General features: G+C 52.7%; 1 protein-coding gene across 1 annotated transcript in view; it reads left to right on the forward strand.

Moving 5' to 3' along the window:
- The first annotated feature begins 6,363 nt into the window (after window positions 1-6,363).
- The window catches only part of RAB11FIP4 (RAB11 family interacting protein 4), a 125,071-nt gene continuing 110,916 nt past the window's right edge, over window positions 6,364-20,518 (forward strand). Inside the window, exon 1 of the mRNA XM_037808866.1 lies at window positions 6,364-6,527. Coding sequence (XP_037664794.1) covers window positions 6,369-6,527 — 159 coding nt within the window. The 5' untranslated portion in view covers window positions 6,364-6,368. The remainder of the gene's footprint in view (window positions 6,528-20,518) is intronic.

Consider the following 20,518-nt stretch of genomic DNA (forward strand, 5'->3'; position numbering starts at 1 on the left):
CAGCAAAGGCCTGGGGTGAGCCAACCAGGTGCTTGAGAACACGGGAGTAAATGCCAGCCTGCTGGGGGTCAGGAAGTCAGGGTGTGGCATCTGGCTCGCTCTAACTGGGCTGTGGTTCCTGACCTGACAGGACCAAGGAGCCTGTGTGGGTTCTGAGAAGTGCAAGACTGAAAAAGCCCTTTGGGACTTATAAGGCCTTGCTCACACTCCCCAGTAAAGACACAAAGATGCCCTGATCAGGCCTGGGGGGAGGGCAGTTTGCATTCTGTGACGACAGAGAGGCCCTGGTGCTGTCAGAGGGCAGACAGCCTGGATTCCAACCCTGGCTCCCACGTGTACTGGCTGTGTGACCTTGGGTAAGTTATGTAACTTCTCTGTGCCTCATTTCCCTCATCTTAAAATAGACATGGGGAAAGCCCTTAGCACAGGGCTTGGCACATGGTGAGCCCTGGAAATGGATTAGCTAGCAGCATTGCAGAGGCTGAAGGAAGGGGTCTCCCCTAAAGAAGAAGAAAATGGAGAGGAAGGATGCAGTGATGAAGCTGCCAAGAGCCAAAGGTCCCCCTTCAGCTGAGTCACCCAGGAAGGGGGTCCCACATGGTGACATCTGAGTGTGTGTGCCTGTGTGTGTGTGCGTGGGAATCTGTGTGTGGGAGACACCTGCATGACCATGCACGGAATCATGCTGGGGGCAGCGGATGACAGGCAGGGCAGCCTTCCCTTCAGCCCTGAGGCCCCGAGCAGCAGAGTCACAGAGGGCCTGGGCTCCTGGCAGAGGAGGGGCAGCAGGGGGCAGGGCCCTAGGAGAGTCCACATGACGTCTGTTCCAGGCAGTGGGAACAGCATGTGCAAGGCACACAGGGCATCCCATTAATCAACTCCCAGTGGAGTCACCTGGAGTCGAGAGCCACACCGCAGGGCACCTGGGATACAGAAAGTGCTCGAGATTACATGGGGTGGGAGGGGACAGGTGGAGAGGCTGCGAAGGGCCTTCCTCCTTGCCGCCCACACGAGGGACTTAGCGATCTTTCTTTCCGGCAGAAGGGGGCAGCAAAGAAGGCTGGAAGCAGGGTGTTGTGCCGGATCAGTGCAAGGGGGGCTGGTAGGAGGGGAGACCCGTGATAAGGAGCCCACTTCCCAAACCCTGAGAACCCAGGAGGGACCAGGATGCTGGAAGCCACCCAAGGAGCCGTTTCTGAGGCCAACAGAAGGATGTGGAACCCAGTTAGGCCTTTCTTCTTAGCCTCCTAGAAGGAACTTTAGCAATCAGCTGAGCCTGGTCCCTTCTGAGGGTCAGAGAAGGTTCTGGAAGGGCACAGACAGTGAGTGAAACTGCCTGTTTCCTAGGCATCCCTCCAGACAAGGGCTCACACAGCAAAGAGAAAGGACGAGGCCTCGAGACACCCCACCGCACCCCAGATGCATGGGTCCAACCAGGGCCTTCCACACGCCCCCGGCAGAGCCAGCTGTGTCCTGGCAGCTGTACCTTCTCCAAGCAGGCGGCCACTGGGCCTGCTGCAGGAGGTATATTTTAAGACAGGTGAAAAAGGAAAAGAAGTTCACGTGACTTCCCTCCCCTCCAAAGTGATAATTATTCATGGTTTTAAAAAAAAAACCTTAGCAGGTTGTGAGCAGAAAAAAAAAACTGTGAAACCTGTCCCATTTCTAAATAACATGGATGAATTCAAGACCCATAGATTAAAATACAGAGATGCTTCCTCCTTTCAAACTGCTCCTGAACCTCTCCACACTGACCCACGGAATAACTACCACATGACATGCCAGCACTGGGCAAGGGATTTTACAGTTTCTCATTAAAAACTGGCAGGAACTTGGCAAGGTAGAAACAGCTACCCCCACTTTACAGATGGGAAGACTGAGGCTCAGAGAAGTTAACTGGTGCAGTCATAGGGCCGAAAGCAGCAGACCTTGGAGCCCAGTGCAGCTGTTTTAGATTGCAAAGCCTGGCTCTTAATAATCTTTAATAACTTCCATGTTATATTTATGCTATCTATATTTATTTCCCATGGCTGCTAACAAACGACCACAAACTCGGTGGCTTAAAACAGAAGTATATTCTCTCATGGTTCTGGAGGCCAAAGTCTAAAATCAGGTTCTCTAGGCCAAGAAGAAGGTGTTGGCAGGGCCACACTCTCTCCGGAGGCTCTAGGGGACAATCTGTTCCTGGCCTCTTCCAGCTTTTGGTAGCTGCCGGCACCCCTTGGCTTGTGGCCGCACCACTCCACTCTCCACCACAATCTTCACACCACCTTCTCTTCCGTGAAGGTAACAGCTCCTTCTGCCTCACTCTTATAAGGACACTCGTCAAGGCATCTAGGTCCACCCAGAAAATCCAGGATGATCTCCCATTTCAAAAGCCTGAACTTAAACACACCTGCAAAGACCCAAACAAGGTAATGTTTACAGGTTCTGGGGATTCGGATATGGGTATCTTTTGAGGGCCAATTTTTTGCAGCCTGCCACATCATGTTTGCCTGTTCCTTAATTTATTTCTTCACAACTTTGTGTGTCAAACATTGTGCTGGAAATCGGGAGCTGGAGAAGTAGAGAGAAATGACACAGTCCCCATCCCCAGGGAGCACATGGTCGCTCTTATCCAAGGGACAACTGTGACAGTGCAAAGAGGTGTGACTGTACCTTCCACACCTGTTTCCCAGAAGCACTCTTGATAAATAACAGGAAAAAGAGGTGATAAAACTAAGCCAGCCCTCACTACCTGCAGGCACTGTTCTGACATTTACATTAAGTAACTCATTCAACCCTTACAACACCTTACCTGGTAGGGACTATTATTGTTGCTGACTTCCAGGTGGAGAAACAGACATGGAGAGGTTAAGTAACTTGCCTGAGGTCACACAGTGAGGAAGTGGCAGAGCAGGAATTTAATCCAGGCAGCCTGGCTCCAAGTGTGTGCACAGGGGAAAGGCAGTCAAGGTGGTGGGAAGGGTGTGGTCAGGGAAAGCTTCCTGCAGGAGGTGCCACTTCCACAGAATCTGAAGGACAAGAGTTGGCCAGAAGAAGTGGAATGGGGGAGGGGTAGGAGTGAGGACCCTCCAGGCAGAGGAAGCAGGAGGGAGCTGGACAGGATCAAGGAGAGGCAGGAGAGCGGGAAGTCACTGGGCCACTGAAGGGTCTCCTCCCTAGAGACTCCCACACTGCCTCTTCCAGCTGTATTTCCCAAATCTTCCTGCAGAGGCTGCAGCAGCTGTTGAAAATCACCTGGAGGACCAGCTGTCACCTGAAAGAAGAGAAGGAGCACAGGGAAACTCCAGCCTTCTCGTTTGCTGCCCCCACTGGGGGTCTCAGGCTGCTCCAAGGCACCCCTACTCCCTGGGCCCTGGCATGGGCCATTCTCTTCCTTCATCTGCTTGGGGCTGCACTTGCTCTGGGACCAAGGAGTTGGGAGCCCCAGAGTTTTGGTCCCAGGTCCACGTCCAACAACCTGAGAACCTTGTAAGCTGGACCATCTCAAGGATCCTGCAAGTGCTCAGCGGCTCTTCTGGGCCCCCAGAGCCTGGGACCTGAGTGCAAATCACCCTGTGGCCTGCTGGCCTGGGGAACAGTTTGGCCAGGGCAGGGGCTGGGGCCATTCCCCCCTCTCTCTCTCTGTCCCCCAGCATGCCCTGCATCACACAGGCGCTCAATGCCAAGAATGTGGCAACCCAGGGAGTGCCTACGATGTGCCCCACCAGGCCCTGGTGGCACAAAAGGGACACAGCCCCAAGCCCAGGTCTGGAGGGGGAGGCAGACGGCCATCAAACCATCACCCAGGAACAGTAAAATAGAGGAGAGGGGCCTGGCAATGAGTCAGGATGTCAGCGAGGGCTCCCCTGAGGAAGGGACTTTTGGGTGTGCTGTATTGTCTTTGGGGAGAACTGCTAACCTGGTTGTGGGCTCCTGGTTTGGTTCACGCTCAGGTATGAGACCCCACCTCTGCCAGCCGAGCTGGATGAGATTTTCCGGCAGCCCAAGTCCCCCATCTTGGGGGATCTGATGCCAGGGACAGGTCAGAATCATTTCTGACAGCTCCCACCAGGAGCTGAGCTCCTGTCTGTCGCTTTCCAGGCTGAGCCTCTCGGTGAGAAAATGGGCATCAGCTGACTTTGGAGGAACTAGCAGCAAGATCCCAGGGGCAGGTGGCAGCCCCCTGCCCCACTTTCACTTGCCACAGCTGCCAGAGAGTGGCTGGACCCCCAGCAGCCAGCCTCTTCCCCTCCCCACTGCTTCCTCCTCCACTTCACCAGGCAGCTGGACAGGGAAGCAATATCCAGACTCTGCATGCATTAGCTCTCATTTCAGTCGCCCCATAAGGGAGTTACTGTTATTATCTCCATTGCACAGATGAGGAAATCGAGACTCAAAACTGTTAGTGGCTTGCTGAAGGTCACCAGCTCGCAGAGAAGCCCGTGGTCCTCCTGGCCCCTCTCCCTCCACCCCCCCCACTCCCACCCCGGCCCCCCTTTCCTGATTTCCCACATCTTGGACTATCTGATCCTCAGACCCACAAGTCTCTCATCCCAGGGGATGAGGTCTTGGGAGGAAAGGCCCCCAAGGAATTAAGGTCTCAAGGGGAGAAGGACAGCTAAAGGCCAGGTTTGCCCCTGGAGCGGAGACTGGAGAGAAGGGGGTGTGGTCCACTATCAGCCTGTGTTGGCCCCTGCACAGGATATATTTGGGGCTGGGCAGAAAGACCACAGACGTGGAAATTGCGGCTCAGAGAGGGGAGGCCACACAGCCAGTGTGGCAGAAATGAGCCACACCCCCGCCTGCAGCCCACCCACAGACCCCCTGTCTGGATCTCCACACTACTTTCTGTTCTTGGCTCCTGCAGGCCATGGGGATGGACTACTCTTCTGGGCAGGCCCTTGGCTGGAGACAAGGGACAGGAAGGTGATTGAGAGATCCTGCCCTAGGGGGGTTCCCAGCATGGGACACCCCACCAGGGAGTTACAGAACTAAGTGGGAATCTGGAGGAAGGGCCCAGCACTCAGATGGAATGCCATCCGGAAGGCTTCTCGGAGGAGGAAGCCTCTGAGCTGAGCCGGAAAGCATACATGGGAGAAGGCCCAGCTGAGGCCTGCATTCGAGTCTTGAGTGCCATAAGAGCCTGGTTTGCTGAGAGATAAGATGGAGGGAGGTAACACACAGAAAGAAAGCCCAGCCATGGGGAGCTGGGGCAGAAGCCCGGCTGACCACTGCTGGGAGGAGCTAGATGCCTCGAGGTCCTGGCTGGGAGGTTATGCAGCCTGCTCTGTCTGCCAACTGGCCTCCTGCAGCCAGTGCGGGAAGAAAGGGAACCTCCCCAAGGCAGTGTACGCCCCTGAGCGCTGTAAGGGGCAGCCCAATGGAAGGGCCTCGTTTCCCTCCCCCTCCGAGGATCCAAGGGGGTGAGGGATTGGGGTGCCTGCCCCTGGTCATCTCTTTACCTCCCCTGTCCGAGGGTCCCTGTCCCAGGCTCTGCCCTGGTTCCCTACTCCTCCCTGTGCCCTTCCTTAGCGCAGACGGCCCCAGAAGTGCTATTAGGGTTACTGCGTGGTCCTAAGCAGGTCCAGGGGAGCCTGCAGACTGTTCTTTCCCAGGCAACACAAAGAAGGTTAAAACAAACTAGGGAGTGTAGAGTCACCCGGGTCTCGGCATGATCCCGGCCCTGCTTCTCACGCGCTGTGTGGCCTAGGGTAAATAGTTCAGCCTCTCTGGGTCTCCGCTTCCTCACCCGTGAGATGAGCGTAACAATCAAACACACAAAGGAGAGTCGTGAGGGCCGAATGAGGTAAAGTGGGCAGCACTGGAACCAAGGGCTCGGTAAATGCTGCGTCCCAGCAAAGAACGAGGTGAGGATGGGTTGGCAGGACTCAGGGCGGGTGAGAGCGTGTGGGTCGCCGGCGCGGGTGGTCCTAGGGCCCGGGCCTCCTAACTGCATTGTCCGCGCAGGGCCGGGCGGGGCCCTGGGGCAGCTCTGAATTTCCCCGCACTTCGCGTGCTCGGTGTCGGGAGCGGGCGCCCACCACGCTCGGTTAAGCCGAGGGAAACTGAGTCAGCGGAGGCGGCGGCCCGCGCGGGGAGGCAGCGCGCGGCTCCTTTTGTCTGCAGCAGCCTCTCCCCCTCCCCTCGCGCGCGCCGCCCCCGCCCTCGTCCCCCTCCCGCCCGGCGCGGCGGGGGCTGCGGCGCCGCAGCTGACACGGATCGGCAAGCCGCCGCCCCGGGGCGGAGGCTGCGCGGCGCGGACCCACGCGGCGGCCGGGCGGCCCCGGGAGGGCGCGCGGCGATGGCGGCGGCGGCGCCAGGCGAGCTGCGGCGGGCGCGGCGGGCGGCGCGGGGGCTCGGGCTAGCCGCGCGGGCAGGCCCGGATGGCGGGCGGCGCGGGCTGGGCGGGCGCCCCCGCGGCTCTGCTGCGCTCCGTGCGCCGCCTGCGCGAGGTGTTCGAGGTGTGCGGCCGCGACCCCGACGGCTTCCTGCGCGTGGAGCGCGTCGCGGCGCTCGGACTGCGCTTCGGCCAGGGCGAGGAGGTAAGGGGGCCGCGGCGGGCGGGCGGGCGGCCGGCACCCGCGCCCCGGATCCCCGGGACTCTCGGCGCCTCCCGATGGACCTCCCACCCCGGGCGGGCCGCGCCCCCCGCCGTCCTCCCCTCACAGCTTCCCTGTCTTTTCCCCCGCCCGGGACAAGCCTCACCCCTACGCAAGCCCACGGCGGTGGCTTTCTTCCCTGGAGAAATCCTGCCTCTTTCTGCCCTCTCGGACTGCCTGGGCCAGCCCCTTTCTTCCGCCGGAGCTGAGGGCCTCAGACCCCGGGGGTATCCCCTCTCCAGTTGGACTGAGGCCCCCAGTGCCCCGCTTTCCACCATCAGCGCCCGCTGTGCTGCGGGCGCCACGCGTCACGCCCAGGGTGGCCGCCCGGCCCAGCTTCCCTCCCCGGCAGCGGCGGCGCGGTCCCCCTGACTGGCCTGCAGACCCAGTCATGTTCGGGGGCAAGGCGCCGTCAGAATCTGGCCTCAGGACCTGCCCCTTCCCCCATTCCCACCCTGCTGGGGGGCCCAGCCGCAGAGGGCTGTGTGTGGAATTCCAGGGGTGGGGTGGGGAGGTGTGAGTCCCGCGGGGCCTAGCCAAGGGGTGGAGGAGACAACCAGGGGCCCTGGCTCCTTGACTGCACCCACCCTGTCCAAAACACAGAAGGGCCATCCTGGATTTTCGGCCCGGTGCCTGGTGACCCTCCGTTCAGGCTCTGATGGGCAGGCCTGGCTGGAACCTGGCTCTATTGGCTACAGCAGGGCAGTCTGGCCAAGCTTGGGGAGGGGGAGTTGAGCAGAGTATTTCCCGGCGGGTGGGGCCACGTCTATATGGAAGAAGCAAGAATTGTGCTGTTTCGTGGACTGGAATCCGAGGGTCAGCACCGCCAGTGGGGTGGACAAAGTAACATCAATAAATGCCCCAATAGACAATGTCTTCTAACTGCAATGGGCATAGGAACTGGTGACTGTGTCTGGGGGGAGAGGGTAGGGGATCCACCTGGCTGGAGAGTATCCCCGTCTCATCCCACTGTCCCTTCTAAAAATGGCCAGGGTTCTCTCCTAAGGGCAGAGCTCAGGGTTTACACAGCCAGAAGTGGTGGGTTTCCAAGGCTGCCTCAGGCCCTGCATGAGCACTAGTTGGGCACTAGTCAAATGGGCACTAGTTGGTATTCTGTTTCAAGGACAGCTGGACTTGGCATTCCAGAACATGGGAGAAGCCAGAGGATGGCCAGGTTGGGTGTGTGCATCCCTGTCACCTGGCAAATGGGAGGTGATAGATAATCATCTCTGATGATGCCACCGCCACCAGGCCATGGGCCAGGACCTGGGAGTCCCTGAGAGCAGACAGTGGAAGGGAACGAGGCAGGTGTCAGGTGTGAGAACTCAGGTGCCCCGATGCAGGAAGCTCACTGCTGCAGTACCCATTAGAGCCTACAGAGTCTTTTTAGGGGCTGTGGCCCATCCTTCCCCTCTGCAGGGCTCCACTGAGGGGCGTTCCCTGCAGCCTCCACAATCCTTCTCCTTCCCCAGAGGTCATCCAAGCCCCACCTCACATCCCTCCCCTTTGCTAGTGGCTCCCGGCTGAAGCAGGCTCAGCAGCCCCCCAGCACGGGAGTGCCCTGCCTCTTCCCCTCAGTACACGAGCTGCCCTTGGGGAGAAGAAGCCACCCTGGTCTGGCTGACACCCTGAGTTCCAGAATCCCAGAACCACAGTGGTGGGAGAGAATGACCAGCAACCTCTGGCAGGAGGCCACCCAGCCTCAGCTGACATGTCCCCAGCAAGCCTGGCCACCCTATCCCGAGGCTGGACAGCTCCTGCTGTGATACCATTCTCCCTCATCCGCCCTAGAGCCCAACCCTGCTTGTCACTTAGTCATCGCAGTTCTGCACAGCAGCTCACGTGGTTCTCTCTTCTACATGGCAGCCTTTAAATATTTGAAAACAGTGCTCATGTCCCCTTCACTCCTGCCCACCCACTCACTCCTGTCTCACCAGTTCCTGAAGCCCCAAGCCATTTCCCTAGCACCAGCAGGGGCCAAACTTCTGGCTTCTGGCCCTGGAGCTAATTGTGTAACTCAGGTTTCCTAGTGATAGCATGGATGAGCTGGGCCAGGTGACCCCAGGACCATTCCTGCCCAGTGTGGCTCAGGGGGGCTGCCTTTTGAATGGTGCATCACACTGTCCATTCATTTTAAGTTTCTGGCCACGGAAACCCCCTGGGATCTTTCTCAGGAGCTTCTGCCACGCTGGGGATTTCCCACCCTGGGAGAGGGTCAGTGATTCTTTTCTTTTTAAATCATAATCTTATATAATTACAGAAACAGTTTATATGCAAATACATACAAGCAAAAATAGAAGTGTTGCATTCCCATCTCACAGGGAGCACTGCTGTGATGCCTTGGTCACATCTTTCCAGAGCTCTTTCTATGCTTATACGTAGTTTTTCTTCATAAAATGAGATCATATGGTGCGTACTGTTTTATAACCTCATTTTGTTCCCAGTGAACAATCTTACCTCTTCTGCTTTATAAATTTTCATTTTATTTAATATTCAGACCTTATTCCGATTTCCCCATCTGACTCAAAATGTCCATTTATGCTGTTTTGTTTAAATCCATTTCCTCGGTGGGACTGTGCATTGCATCTGGTTGTTGTGACCCTTTATGTCTTTCTTACTTTAATGTAATTCCTTTTTCCTTTTCTTTTATTAGCTCTGATTTGTTGAAGAGATCAAGTCTGTTGTCTGTGTCAATAATGTGTCAATAATTTCTTAAATCTAAGCCTGTTACTTGACCCTTATTCCTATTAAATTTCATCTTGTTCATTTCATCCTTCTGTATCAGTCAATAGAGAGAATTTAAAATCCTGCCTCTGTCAGTCTCAGATGCTGGGCTGCCTGCAGGTTGGAGAAGGGAGTGCTTCATGTGTCTCAGTCTGCAAGGCTGAGTGAAAACGCAGGGCAGGACCACGGACAGGGCCCTGGGCGCCGCCCCGGGCCGTTCGGCTCTCACTGCACTGACCACCACTCACGGAAATACATCTTACATCCCTGCTCAGTACACATCAAATTCGCACGTGCATTACAGAATATAAAAAGTGTCACTATGTAATACTTCCTTACAATATGCTATGTACTCTAACGGTTTTTAATTAATTTGTTTAAAAATCTGGTGGCAACATTGATTTTCCAACCCACTAGTGCTTTAGGGTGTATAATTTTTCATTAGCTACGGGCTTCTGTAATGTTCCCATAGCTGATTATCCACATTTTACCAACTACCTCCAGGATCAAATGCTTTGTAAAAATCAAAATATACCAGATTGCAACATATAAAATAAGTGTCCTTGAGGCTATACTGATATGCATAAATGACTGGATAAATAAATAAATGGGAGAGAATAGGAAAATCTCCCAAATAGAAAAAATAACATAATTTTTGTAGACACCATCCCCTCAAGGAGGTGGAGCATATAACTCCCTTCCCCCTTAAGTGTGAGCTGTACATAGCGACTTCCTCCTAAAGAATGAAAAGTGTAATTTACACTGGAGAAACCTGACACACACCTCAGCCAGGTGATCAAGGTCACCATCAACACTGATGAATCATGTTGACAGTATGTAGCCTTGATAGGAGTGGATGAGAGTGGCACTTTACCTCTAAGATCTTCCTCCCCCAAATCCTTTACCCCAGTCTAATCTTGAGAAAAACATCAGTCAAATCCCAGCTGAGGGACATTCTACAAAATACCTGACCAGTATTTCTTAAAATTGGCAAGGTTATCTAAAACACAGAGAGTCTGAGAAACTGTCTCAGCCAAGAGAAGCCTGAATTGACACGAGGCCTAAATGTAATGTCGCGTCCTGGATGGGATCCTGGAACAGAAAAAGGACATTAGGTTAAAACTAAGGAAATCTGAATAAAATACGAACTTTAGTTCATGTATTAGTTAACATATTAGGTTGGTCTCTGATGTTCACCTGATTTTATCAATGTAGGAATCGAATCATAACAGAAAAGAGATGACAATGAAATTTGATGAACACGTAAGTACCTGTAATGTGTGAGACCCTGATCTTTTAATGAATACAAAGATGGAGGGAACACTAAATACAGGGTGTTCTCGGGTCCGTCTGTGCAGGGTTGTAGGGGGATGTTCTACCCTGGCTCTAGGGGGCCGTGGCTTCCCAGCCTCCCCCTCCAACAGCCCCTCTGGCCCACCCACAGCAGCTTTACCAGGTTGAGTGCGGAAGGGGAGTCTGTCCCCACCCCAAAAGTCTATAATACAGTGAGAACAGGACTATGACAAGTATGTAAAATGATGCCCTGTGTCCTGAACCCGTGTTACCTTTCTCTCTAGGCCTCCTTTTACTCATGCATAAACTGGGGATGATAAAAGTCCCCGTTCCATAGGACCCTTGTGTGGCTTGAATGGGTTAATACATGTGAGGTGCTCAGTCTAGTGTCTGCACAGAACCAGTACAATCCTAGAGCTGCTGCTGCTGCTGTGGTTTTCTCAGAAGAGAGGTGGTTGTGGGCTGGGATTGAGGTCAATGTCTGGAATCAGTCTCTGGTTTGCTTAGCCCCCTCCTTGTCCAGCTCGGATCTCCCAGGCCTTCTTGCATCCTCTGTCAGATGTTAGAGAATGGGAGACATTGAAAGCAGCCCAGACACATCTTGGGAAACAGTTGCCTGTTACATTCTCCCTTTCCCAATTTAAAGACCACACGTCTTGTAAAACAAAACAAAACAAAAAAAAGAGTAGTCTTGGTCTCCAGTTAGCGTGCACTGTTTCCTCTGAGTGGTGGGCCTGTCCCTCCTGCTTAGAAGGAAGCTCTTCTCCAGCATCCCAGAGAATGTTGTTGATCATTTGAGGGAGGTAACTCAGCTTTGTCCAGCCTGAAAAGAGGCTATAATTTCCCCCTTCTTTGCAACTTCCTCTGGATGTGGCCAGAGGACCTGGGGAATGTGTCTCCTCCTCTGTGCTGAGTGGAGATGAAATAGAGGTCCCAAATGGGCTCCCTTAGTCCACGTGCAGGTGCTGCTTGGCTTAAGCCTGGGTGTTAGAATGGGCCAAGGGATTGGGGTGCTCCAATGGGCTGAGACGAATCAGGAACCAGCTCTGTGCATTTCTAGGACAAAAAAGCTCTGAGTTTCTGCTCAAAAGGAGGGGCATTTGTGGCTGGAGCTTGGGAGATGGGGAAGTGACAGTTGGACAAGTATGAGGAGAAGGCAGGAGCCGGAGCAGCTAACAATTCCCTGTGGGCAGCGGGAAGACCAAGGCAGCCAAGATCAGATGTGTGCATGAGAACAGAGGCCCTGGAGTGAGAGTGGGGACAGGAGGATCCCTCAGGGGACTGTGACAAATAGAGTAAGAGACAAAGTCTCCCAACTTGGACATTGGCAGGGCTGGAGAACTGACAGGGGCCCGGAAGGCTTGCCAGGCCCCAACAAATCACTCCTGAATGCTGGGGTTTAAGGGAGCCCCTTTGGAGCACAGGCCCCCTCCATGTGTCCCACTCCCACCCTGATCCCGGGTTCATCATCCCCTGATGGGGCCATAGTACAGAACGACAGAGCTGGCAAGACAAGGAAGGGTGCAGGTCCCCCGAGCCAGCGGGCAAGGTGGGTTCCCGTTACAGGAGTGGGCAGCAGAGAACTTCCCTTTCCTGTGTTTCTGCCCCAGCTAGGTGCTTCCTGTGCCCCTGGGTTGGGAGGTCGTTGAAGGAGTTGGGGCTGAGGCTGCGGTCACTGGGGGAGGGGACAAGCCCTGGGGATGGGGTAGGGTGGGAGCAAGCCCTAGCTGGGTACACCCAGCACCCTGAGGCCTCTGGCATGCCTGAGCCACAGTTGGGCTGTGCTGGGAGGAGGCATGGGTAAAGAAAGGAAACAGAATTGTCCATCTTGTAGGGCGTTCTTTACGCAGCCTGAACCCGTTTTGCAAAACCTCCTTGGGTTATAGTACTTTTCCCAGGGGACTGGCCTAGAGGGGCAGGGAGTGCCAGGGGTTGCAGGAGTTTATAGGGGCTCCTTTGTTGAGATCTGAATGGGGACCTCTGCATCTGTGTTGGGGTAAGAACCAGGCCTTCTTAACAGCAAGGCGTACCCTTGGAGGGGGTTCAGTGGTTGGAAAACCCCCAAGCATTGACTGAGGGCATTACCTTGTTAAGCTGCACTCACGCCCTTTACAAATGGATGCCAGAGGGCTCAGAGTCACCAGGCTGGGTGGCTCTGAAAGCCGAGTGACTTTCAGATCTGCCCTCAACTCTGAGGCTGGGATCTTTCCCCACTGTGGGGAAGAGAACCAAGGAGCCAAAGAAGGAAAAGGAGATGGGGTCGAGGGATGAGGGGTGGTAGCTGGGCACAGGGAGGGGCACTTAGCCTGCTGGGGAGGCAGAGCCGAGCCTAGAGGCCCAAATGATTCCTGCAGGCCTCCTAGAGCTGGTGGGTGGGGAGGGTGAAACCAGGAAGCTGGAGCAGGGGTAGGGTTGGGGGAGTGGGGGTCGTGGATGCTCCACCTAGAAGGTCTGCGCTGGTCAGCCTTGCCTTGGAAGGAAATGCACATTTGGGTCCCGTGTAGCCACCGAGGGCCTGGCAGGTGCCAGACTCCTGGACATGGCCGTGCCCAGATGTCCCACCTGGTGCCATTTGGTGCTGGTGGGAAGTTTTACAGGGCTGTGGCGGGGTAGGGGGTTCTGCCCCTGCTCTGGAGGGAGGGGGTGCTCCTCAGCCTCCTGCTGCATCCACCCCTTAAGCCCACCCAGGAGTCCTCCCCACCCCTGGCCCTGAGCAGGTCACGTGCAGCAGGGAGGCTGGCAGCTGGCTGGCATGGACAGTCAGTGCCAGGTGAACCAGAACAGGGCTGGGATGGAGGGAAAGATGCCTGCCGGCCTGGAAACTGTAAACGTCAGGCCTGGATTAATAGCTGTCCCACACCTAACCTACATCTCACTTGCCGTGGCTCAAAACAGCGCAAAACTCAGAGTAAACTGCCAGCTTTCTCCAAAGCATTTATTGAGTGCAGGAGGGCCTGACAGGGCACTATCCCCCGGAAGATCCCAACCTAAGGCCAACTCCTGGATAGGGTGGACAGAGGGCTGATGCTGATGTGCACTGAAACAAAACTGAAAGGGGAGTAGAGGTCATGCGTGGGACCTTTGAGGTGTGACCATTCACTGCTCGTGTGGCTCTAGAAGAGATGGGGACTCACTGCCTCCCAAGGCAGGCCCATCTGACATCAGGAACTATGGTCTGTCTCCCGGAGCTCCACCTTCTCATCTTCTCCTCCACCCATCCATCCAGCCGTCTACCTGCCACCCCCCAACCTAACCATTTTTCCATCCATCGGCTCATCCATTCTCCCCTCCACCCATCCAAATGTTATGGCTAAAAAGTGAGTCCTCAACCAATGTGCAGTAAGTCAGTAGTCACCGGGATCTTTTAGAGGAGAAAGTGTTTATTGCTAAGCACAAAGCAAGGAGATCAGAAGGCTTGTGGGCCTTAAACTGTCTCCCTGACCTGGAGAAACTTTCAGTGGTTTATAGCATTCAAACAAAGGCAGGCAGGATTAGGATAATGAACAAGGTGGTCAGTTCTGGGCTGACTCATGTTGCTTCATTAATAATCATTAAGGGGGCTACATACAAAGGCACCAGATTTCAGGGTTGCAAAACAAGGGGATTCAGGGGACGGTCATGAGTCATCTTGTTACTGTCCGGATACAGAGTGACGATTATGCAGTTTCAAAACATAGCATCAGCCCTAAAGAAACAAGGCATCTGGGTTACAGTTCAGTGAGTTAGAGATATTTGCTTCTGGCTATGTTACAATTTATCAGAAAGTTAGAAAGCATTTAGATAAGGATTCAGTAACTCTAGTTATAGTTGTTAGTGCTCGATTATGCAACTGTCTGTTAACCATCTACCTACTGATCCATCTGTCCATGGACCCATCCACTCATCCCTTCCTCCATCCACCCATCCATTTGTCTGCGCACCTGTTCACTCACTTCCACCAGCCTGCCCACCTGGCCATTCATTCATCCACCCAGCCAGCATTTCCTGCCTGTCCTCTCTGCACTGTGGTCCTCTCTGTCGCTGGGTCAGCTCGGAGGGGCTTCCAGTTCCTTCACTTTTTTGTGTGAAATCTACCTCTGAGCTCGCCTTTGTCACTTCAGTTGTGGGGAGGCTGCAGCCACCCAGTCCTCCCCATCCGTGGTGTTCAGGCAGCCCCTCCCCGGCTAAACACCTGCCCTCCATCCTAGGAGTGCATCTCTGACCCCTTTCCTCTACCTAGTACTTGGCAGTGGCCAAAATTTCCCTTGCAGCCACTAGTGATTTTTTCCACGGACGGAGGGAATGAGGGCAGGGTACGTGCAAAGGGCTTTTTTATTTATTTCCTTTAAACCTTGCAACAACCGCGAGGATCTCAGAGGTGAAGTGACTGGCCCAGGATTCCACAATAAGACCTAGGATTTGAACCCAGATCTGTTTGGTTCTAGAGCTGCCTCCTTGGCTGCCTGCAGTTTGGGGTCCCAGGTCCCCAGGGAGTCAGAGAAGAACGGGAATGATCAGATCTGAGTTTCAGAAATCTGATCAAATCTAATGCTGTATCAGTTTTTCTGTATCTGAGAGGTCTGGGTGTGGGGGCAGAGCAGCGCCTGGTGGGAGCTGTAATTAGAAGGAGGTTTGTGCTCTGCCAGGTGGGCCTGCCCTGCCAGGAGCCTCCGGTGGGCCCTGGAGGCTGGGCTGTGCCGACCCCGCGCCAGAAAGCTGGCTGGGATGGAAGATGGCATGTGCCAGCAGGAGCTGAGGTTTAAGAGCAGGAGGAGGCTGCCAGCAAACCTCGCCCTGAATTATGCACCTCCATCACTTCCTGTTCAACTGGTGATTAAATAGCCCGGGGAGGCAGGCTCCCACCACTCGGGTTTTCCCCCTTTCCTGCTGGTGGCTTTGCTGAGCTCACCCAGGCCTAAGGCGCATGGGGCTGTCCTGGAGCCTGCTCTTGCTCAGGGGCTGGTTGGGGTGATTTGTCTGTATCTCAAACTGGACGCTCTGCCCCTGCCTAGTCCACGTTCTCCTGGCTCCTCCATCTTTCTTGGCCGGTTCTGCAGACTCTGCCCAGCCACAGAGGCTCTGCCACCCCAGCTGGCCTTAGCCCCCTCTTGCTTTCCTATCCTTCCCTTCCCTCCCACTCCTTTAAGTGTCTCAGTTCAACCTTTTAGGCCAAGCAGCTTTACCTTTCTCTCTGTTCTCTCCCTCTGGTGTCAGGCGCACCTGTGTTTGAGACCCCGCTCTGCCACTTACTGGCTGTGTGACCCTGAGAAGTTACTAAACCCTTTGTGCCTCAGTATCCTTATTTGTAAAATGGGGATAATAAGAGCAATGTTTGTTAACACCATGCCTGATTTATACTCAATACCATAAATATTTGCTAATATGACTATTACCACTAACTCTGGGTTTTTTGGAGAAACTGTCCATTCTTGTTTTTTTTTTTTTTAATGTTATTTATTTATTTATTTAGTGGCGTTGTAGGTTCACAGAAAAATCATGCATAAAATACATAGTTCTCATATGCCACCCTGTTGTTAACACCCTGCATTGGTGTGGTATATTCGTTACAACTTCTGAAAAAACATTTTTATAATTGTACTGTTAATGCTAGTCCATGATATACGTTCGGGTGCACTGTTTCCATGCTCATTTTTCACAGATGCATTTTGAGTGCCTGTTGTATGTTATGTTTGCAGATAAGGGACATACAGACAATTTAGGACTCCCTCCCTGAGGGAGTTCACTTGGGGGGGTGGCAGAATAAAATAAATATCTTGGTAACACCCGCGGGAGGGTGGGGCTGGAGGCCGGTCAGGTGCGGTTCCTCAGCCCAGGCGATCGGATGCCTTCCCAGAGGTGATGCTGGAGCTGCGTCTTGAACGGGGTCCACAAAGGCAGAAGGGCAGGCGCGGAATGGAGAGACCCACCTGGCAGGAGGCAGGGCAGAGGGGAGGGGAAGGGGCTGATGGGGTCGGCGGAGGCCAGATCCAGAGGGCGGGGCTGGATTTTACCCCGCAGACTTCGGTTTAAGCAGAGGGGCGACGTGGCTCTGTTGCGTTTTACACAGGCCGTAGCGTGGGGCTGGGCTCAGGGTGGGACAGGGGCCCCAAAGGATGGAGAGAGGGTCCCAGGGAGGCTTGGAGGGTGGCTTCCTCCAGGACTTCACAAGCTGTGCGCTTTTGATTTCCACTTGAGTGACTGGGCGGGGAGTCAGAGGCCCATGTAGAGGTGACTGCCAGCTTGAGGACATATACAACACACACACACACACACACCCTCTCACACCTTGCCTGGCTCAAGGGGCCTCCCCTCACTCAGGAATCCTTCCAAGGGTAGCTGCTCTCTTTTTTTTTTTTTTTTTTAAATCCCAATTATTGTCGATTTATACGTTTAAACAAATCTAATTTCTTTTTCTATAAATAGCACCAAACTGTATTTCTAGACCTTAAAATCCACATCCTGTCCTTGGCAGTGACCCACTTACCGTTGCAATCGGTGCGTCTGAGCTATTTGGGGCCGGTTCCGCCTAGTGGTATTCCCCGTGCCTGTGTCCCCGCAGGGGCGTCGCCTTGCCCCGGGGACCAGGCATGTCTGCACAGCTCGCTGAGCCCACGCGTCCCGCCCTGGCTCCCCAGCGGCCTCTGCCGCTCCCCCTGCAGGTGTGGGCAGGGCGGAGCGAGGGCCGGGTGCGCTCCGGAGGCGCTCAGTGGAGGGGCGGGAGTGTCTGGACCCCGCATACTGCCGAGGGCTTGAGGAGGGTCCTGGGCACCGTGGGGCCCCCAAGCTTCCGCCGGGACCCCGCGCCAGGCCGGCCGCCCCTCGGCACCACCGACTGTCCCCTGGGTGCGAGCCCGTCGGGCTCTGCTTCCAGCCCGCGCGTCCGGCGACCCGCGGAATCCTGGCCCCTGGAGTGGGCTTCTCAGACCCCCGACTCCACTGGCCCCTGCCGGGAGACACCTGATGTTTCGCCCCTGGGTGGTTGTTCCTGGGCGCCGAGCAGGCGGAATCAAGGAGCTGTTTGCCCCTCTCGCCTGCGTCGGGGCTTCTGGGCACCCTTTCCTGCCCGTCGTTTGTTTCCCCCACCCGGGTCTGTCTCCTCCCTTTTCGCGTCCTGCCGCCTCGGGCCTCATTTACCTCCTTGCGACGATGGTGCTCTCGTTTCTCTGCATCCCCTTCACCACTGTGCATTATTTTACATTTGTCTGCCTGTTCAATAGGTGCATAATAGTACATCGTATTTGCTTAAATTTTCATTTTCATTACTGATAGACTTTGCATTTTCCCATGTTGTTATATACTCTCGGTATTTCCTTTTGTATAAACTGCTGTATCCTCTTTGAAGCACTTAACAAGTGGAATGTTGATTTTGACCTTAATATTTTTAAATCAGTTCTACATTTTTTCACTACAGTTTGCCATTTTTTCTTGCTCCTTTGCTTTCCTTTTTGTATTTATAGCATGCTATTACTCAAAAGTTGTCCTATAGTTGAATAATTCTTTTTCAAATATATCGTGTATGTCTTATTTCTGATATTGCTCATTTCTTTAGTAATGAGAAATTTATTTCCCTTCTCAGTCAGAATAATCTATTTTGTTTTCAACCTCCAACTTGTAAAAATGTGTCTTTTACCCACTTTGAATTTATCATGATTCATTTGACATTCAGTTCTATTAATGATTTGAATCTATTTCTAAACTAGAGCTTAATTCCATCAGTCTTTTCTGTTTTTTTCTCACTCTTTTGAAAGTGTTCAAACAGAGAAGTTGAAATAGGTGTAATGAACACCCATAGATTCACCAATTGCTAACACTAGGCAACATTTGCTTGTTACTTCTTCCTACCTGTCGGTCCATCCATCCATCATCTTGTCTATCCATCCAGCCATCCTCCCATCCAGTCTCTCTCCTCTCCTAACTTTTGTTTTGCTGAATCACGTGTAAGTGGCAGACATCTCAATATTTCACCTGCAACACTGCAGCATATCAGAACCCAGGCAGACAGGCCCCTGCAGAACTGCATACCAGTTCTCACCCCAGGCTTTAACATAAATTCGGGAACATCCCTACTCCTCAGTCCATATTCAGCTTTCTCCAGTTGTCCTCCAAATGTCCTTTAAAGCTGTTTTTCTTTTGTTTTGTTTTATTTTGTTTTCTCTTGATCAGGGATCACACATTGCATTTGGTTGTCATGCCTCTTTCATCTTGAAACTAGAACTGTCTCTGCCTTTTTTCTTTTCTCCTTTTCTTTTTTCCTTTTCTTTTTTTTTTGCTTTCGTATCATTGGCATTTTCTGACAAATTCACACCAATATTCCTGTAGACTGCCCCATAATCAGGGTATGTCTGATTGTTTCCTCAAGATTAGACCCAGAGTAAACATTTTTGTCAAGAGTATTGGCAGCGTGTGCTTTCTCAGAGCTTCACAGTGGGAACCACGTTTGCCCCACTGCTGGTGAAGCTGAGTGTGATCGCTTGGTGAAGGTGATCTCTTCAACCCAATGTTAACTTTTCCCCCTTTATATTAACGAGTAATCTGTAGGGTCGTATTTTAAGACTGTATAAAAATCTGGTTCCATAACAGCTTTTCACACAATGGTTTTAGCATCTATTGATGCACTTTGCCTGCATAAATTAAATTGGTGGTTACAAAATGGTGACTTTTCTGTTATTCCACCTACAGATAGAGTATTGTTCTGTAAGGAGGAACTTTCCGTCACCTTTTTTTGCATATCACTGTTGACTCATGGATTCTTTTCAATGTGTCACAATCCATTACCATAATTATTCTTTTTGTTGCTCTAAGTTATTTTTAGTTGTTTTTAACATTATAAAATATTGATCATTGTATATAACATTTTAAAGAAAAATTTAATAATATATTTTAAAATTGAGACAAATCAACTATCTTTACCTTAAAAATAAAGCTCTTAATTTTTTAATAGATTTTTAAATGTGTAACACATTTTCACAGTCTTTAATTGGTATTGTATTAAATCTACTAAATTATAAAGCATTGCCATTTTTGCTATATATTTAGTCTTCTCAGTAGGAGCAGAATATTAACATTTAAAATAAATGTCCTACATTGGGCTAAATTAATGTTTAATATTTGATGTATTTTGTTACTAGTAAGAATGAAATACCTTTTTTCCCATTGATTTTTCTAGCTGTATGTCACTAGCTTATAGAAATGTAATTGATTTTTGTAAATTTATCTCATGTCTCACCACTAGTGTGAACTCATTTATTACTTCCAGTGGTTTTCTGGTTTATTTCTTTGGATTTTCTAGGTAAGCAGTCGTGTCTTCTACAAAAAGCAATAGTTCTAGTATGTCTTCCTTTCCTATGTTTATGAGTCTGATTACTCTTCTTTTTCTTTTTTTTTCCTGAGACGGGCATCCACAGAATTTCTAGAACCAGTTAAACAGGGTGGGCACAGGCGATCCCACCATAACTTAGGAGGTATTCTGGGGCATCAACCATGAGGTCCAATAGTGAGTTAAGGAGAACAGGCTGGGGTAGATGCCTGGGCCACAGCTGCTGGGCAACCTTATAGGCAGCATCCGGAAGGAAGTGGAGCTTCAGGCTGTTTCTATGGGAGGCAGCCTGATGTAGAAAGGAGGCTGGCAAGAAGGAGTTGAGTGCAGTTCGGGGAAGGACTCCAGCCTTGAAAAGCAGGAAAACCAAGGCAGAAGCTGCCGAGCAAGAGGGATGGACAGGCTGAAACATGCTGGGCACAGATGACCACAGAGCTGGCCTCGAGCAGCCAGAAGCAGCTGGTGGAGTGGAGGCCACTCCCTGGTCTCTGCTCTGGACTCAGGTTCTGGGGCTGGATGTGTCAGGTCAACTCCCAGCTTTCCAACTTGCTGGCTCGGTGGCCTCCAGCAGGTTTCTTTACCTCCCTGAGCCACATCTGTGAAATGGGGGTGCAGTAACACT

This window comes from Choloepus didactylus, chromosome 18 (assembly GCF_015220235.1).
Source record: "Choloepus didactylus isolate mChoDid1 chromosome 18, mChoDid1.pri, whole genome shotgun sequence".
Taxonomy (NCBI): domain Eukaryota; kingdom Metazoa; phylum Chordata; class Mammalia; order Pilosa; family Megalonychidae; genus Choloepus; species Choloepus didactylus.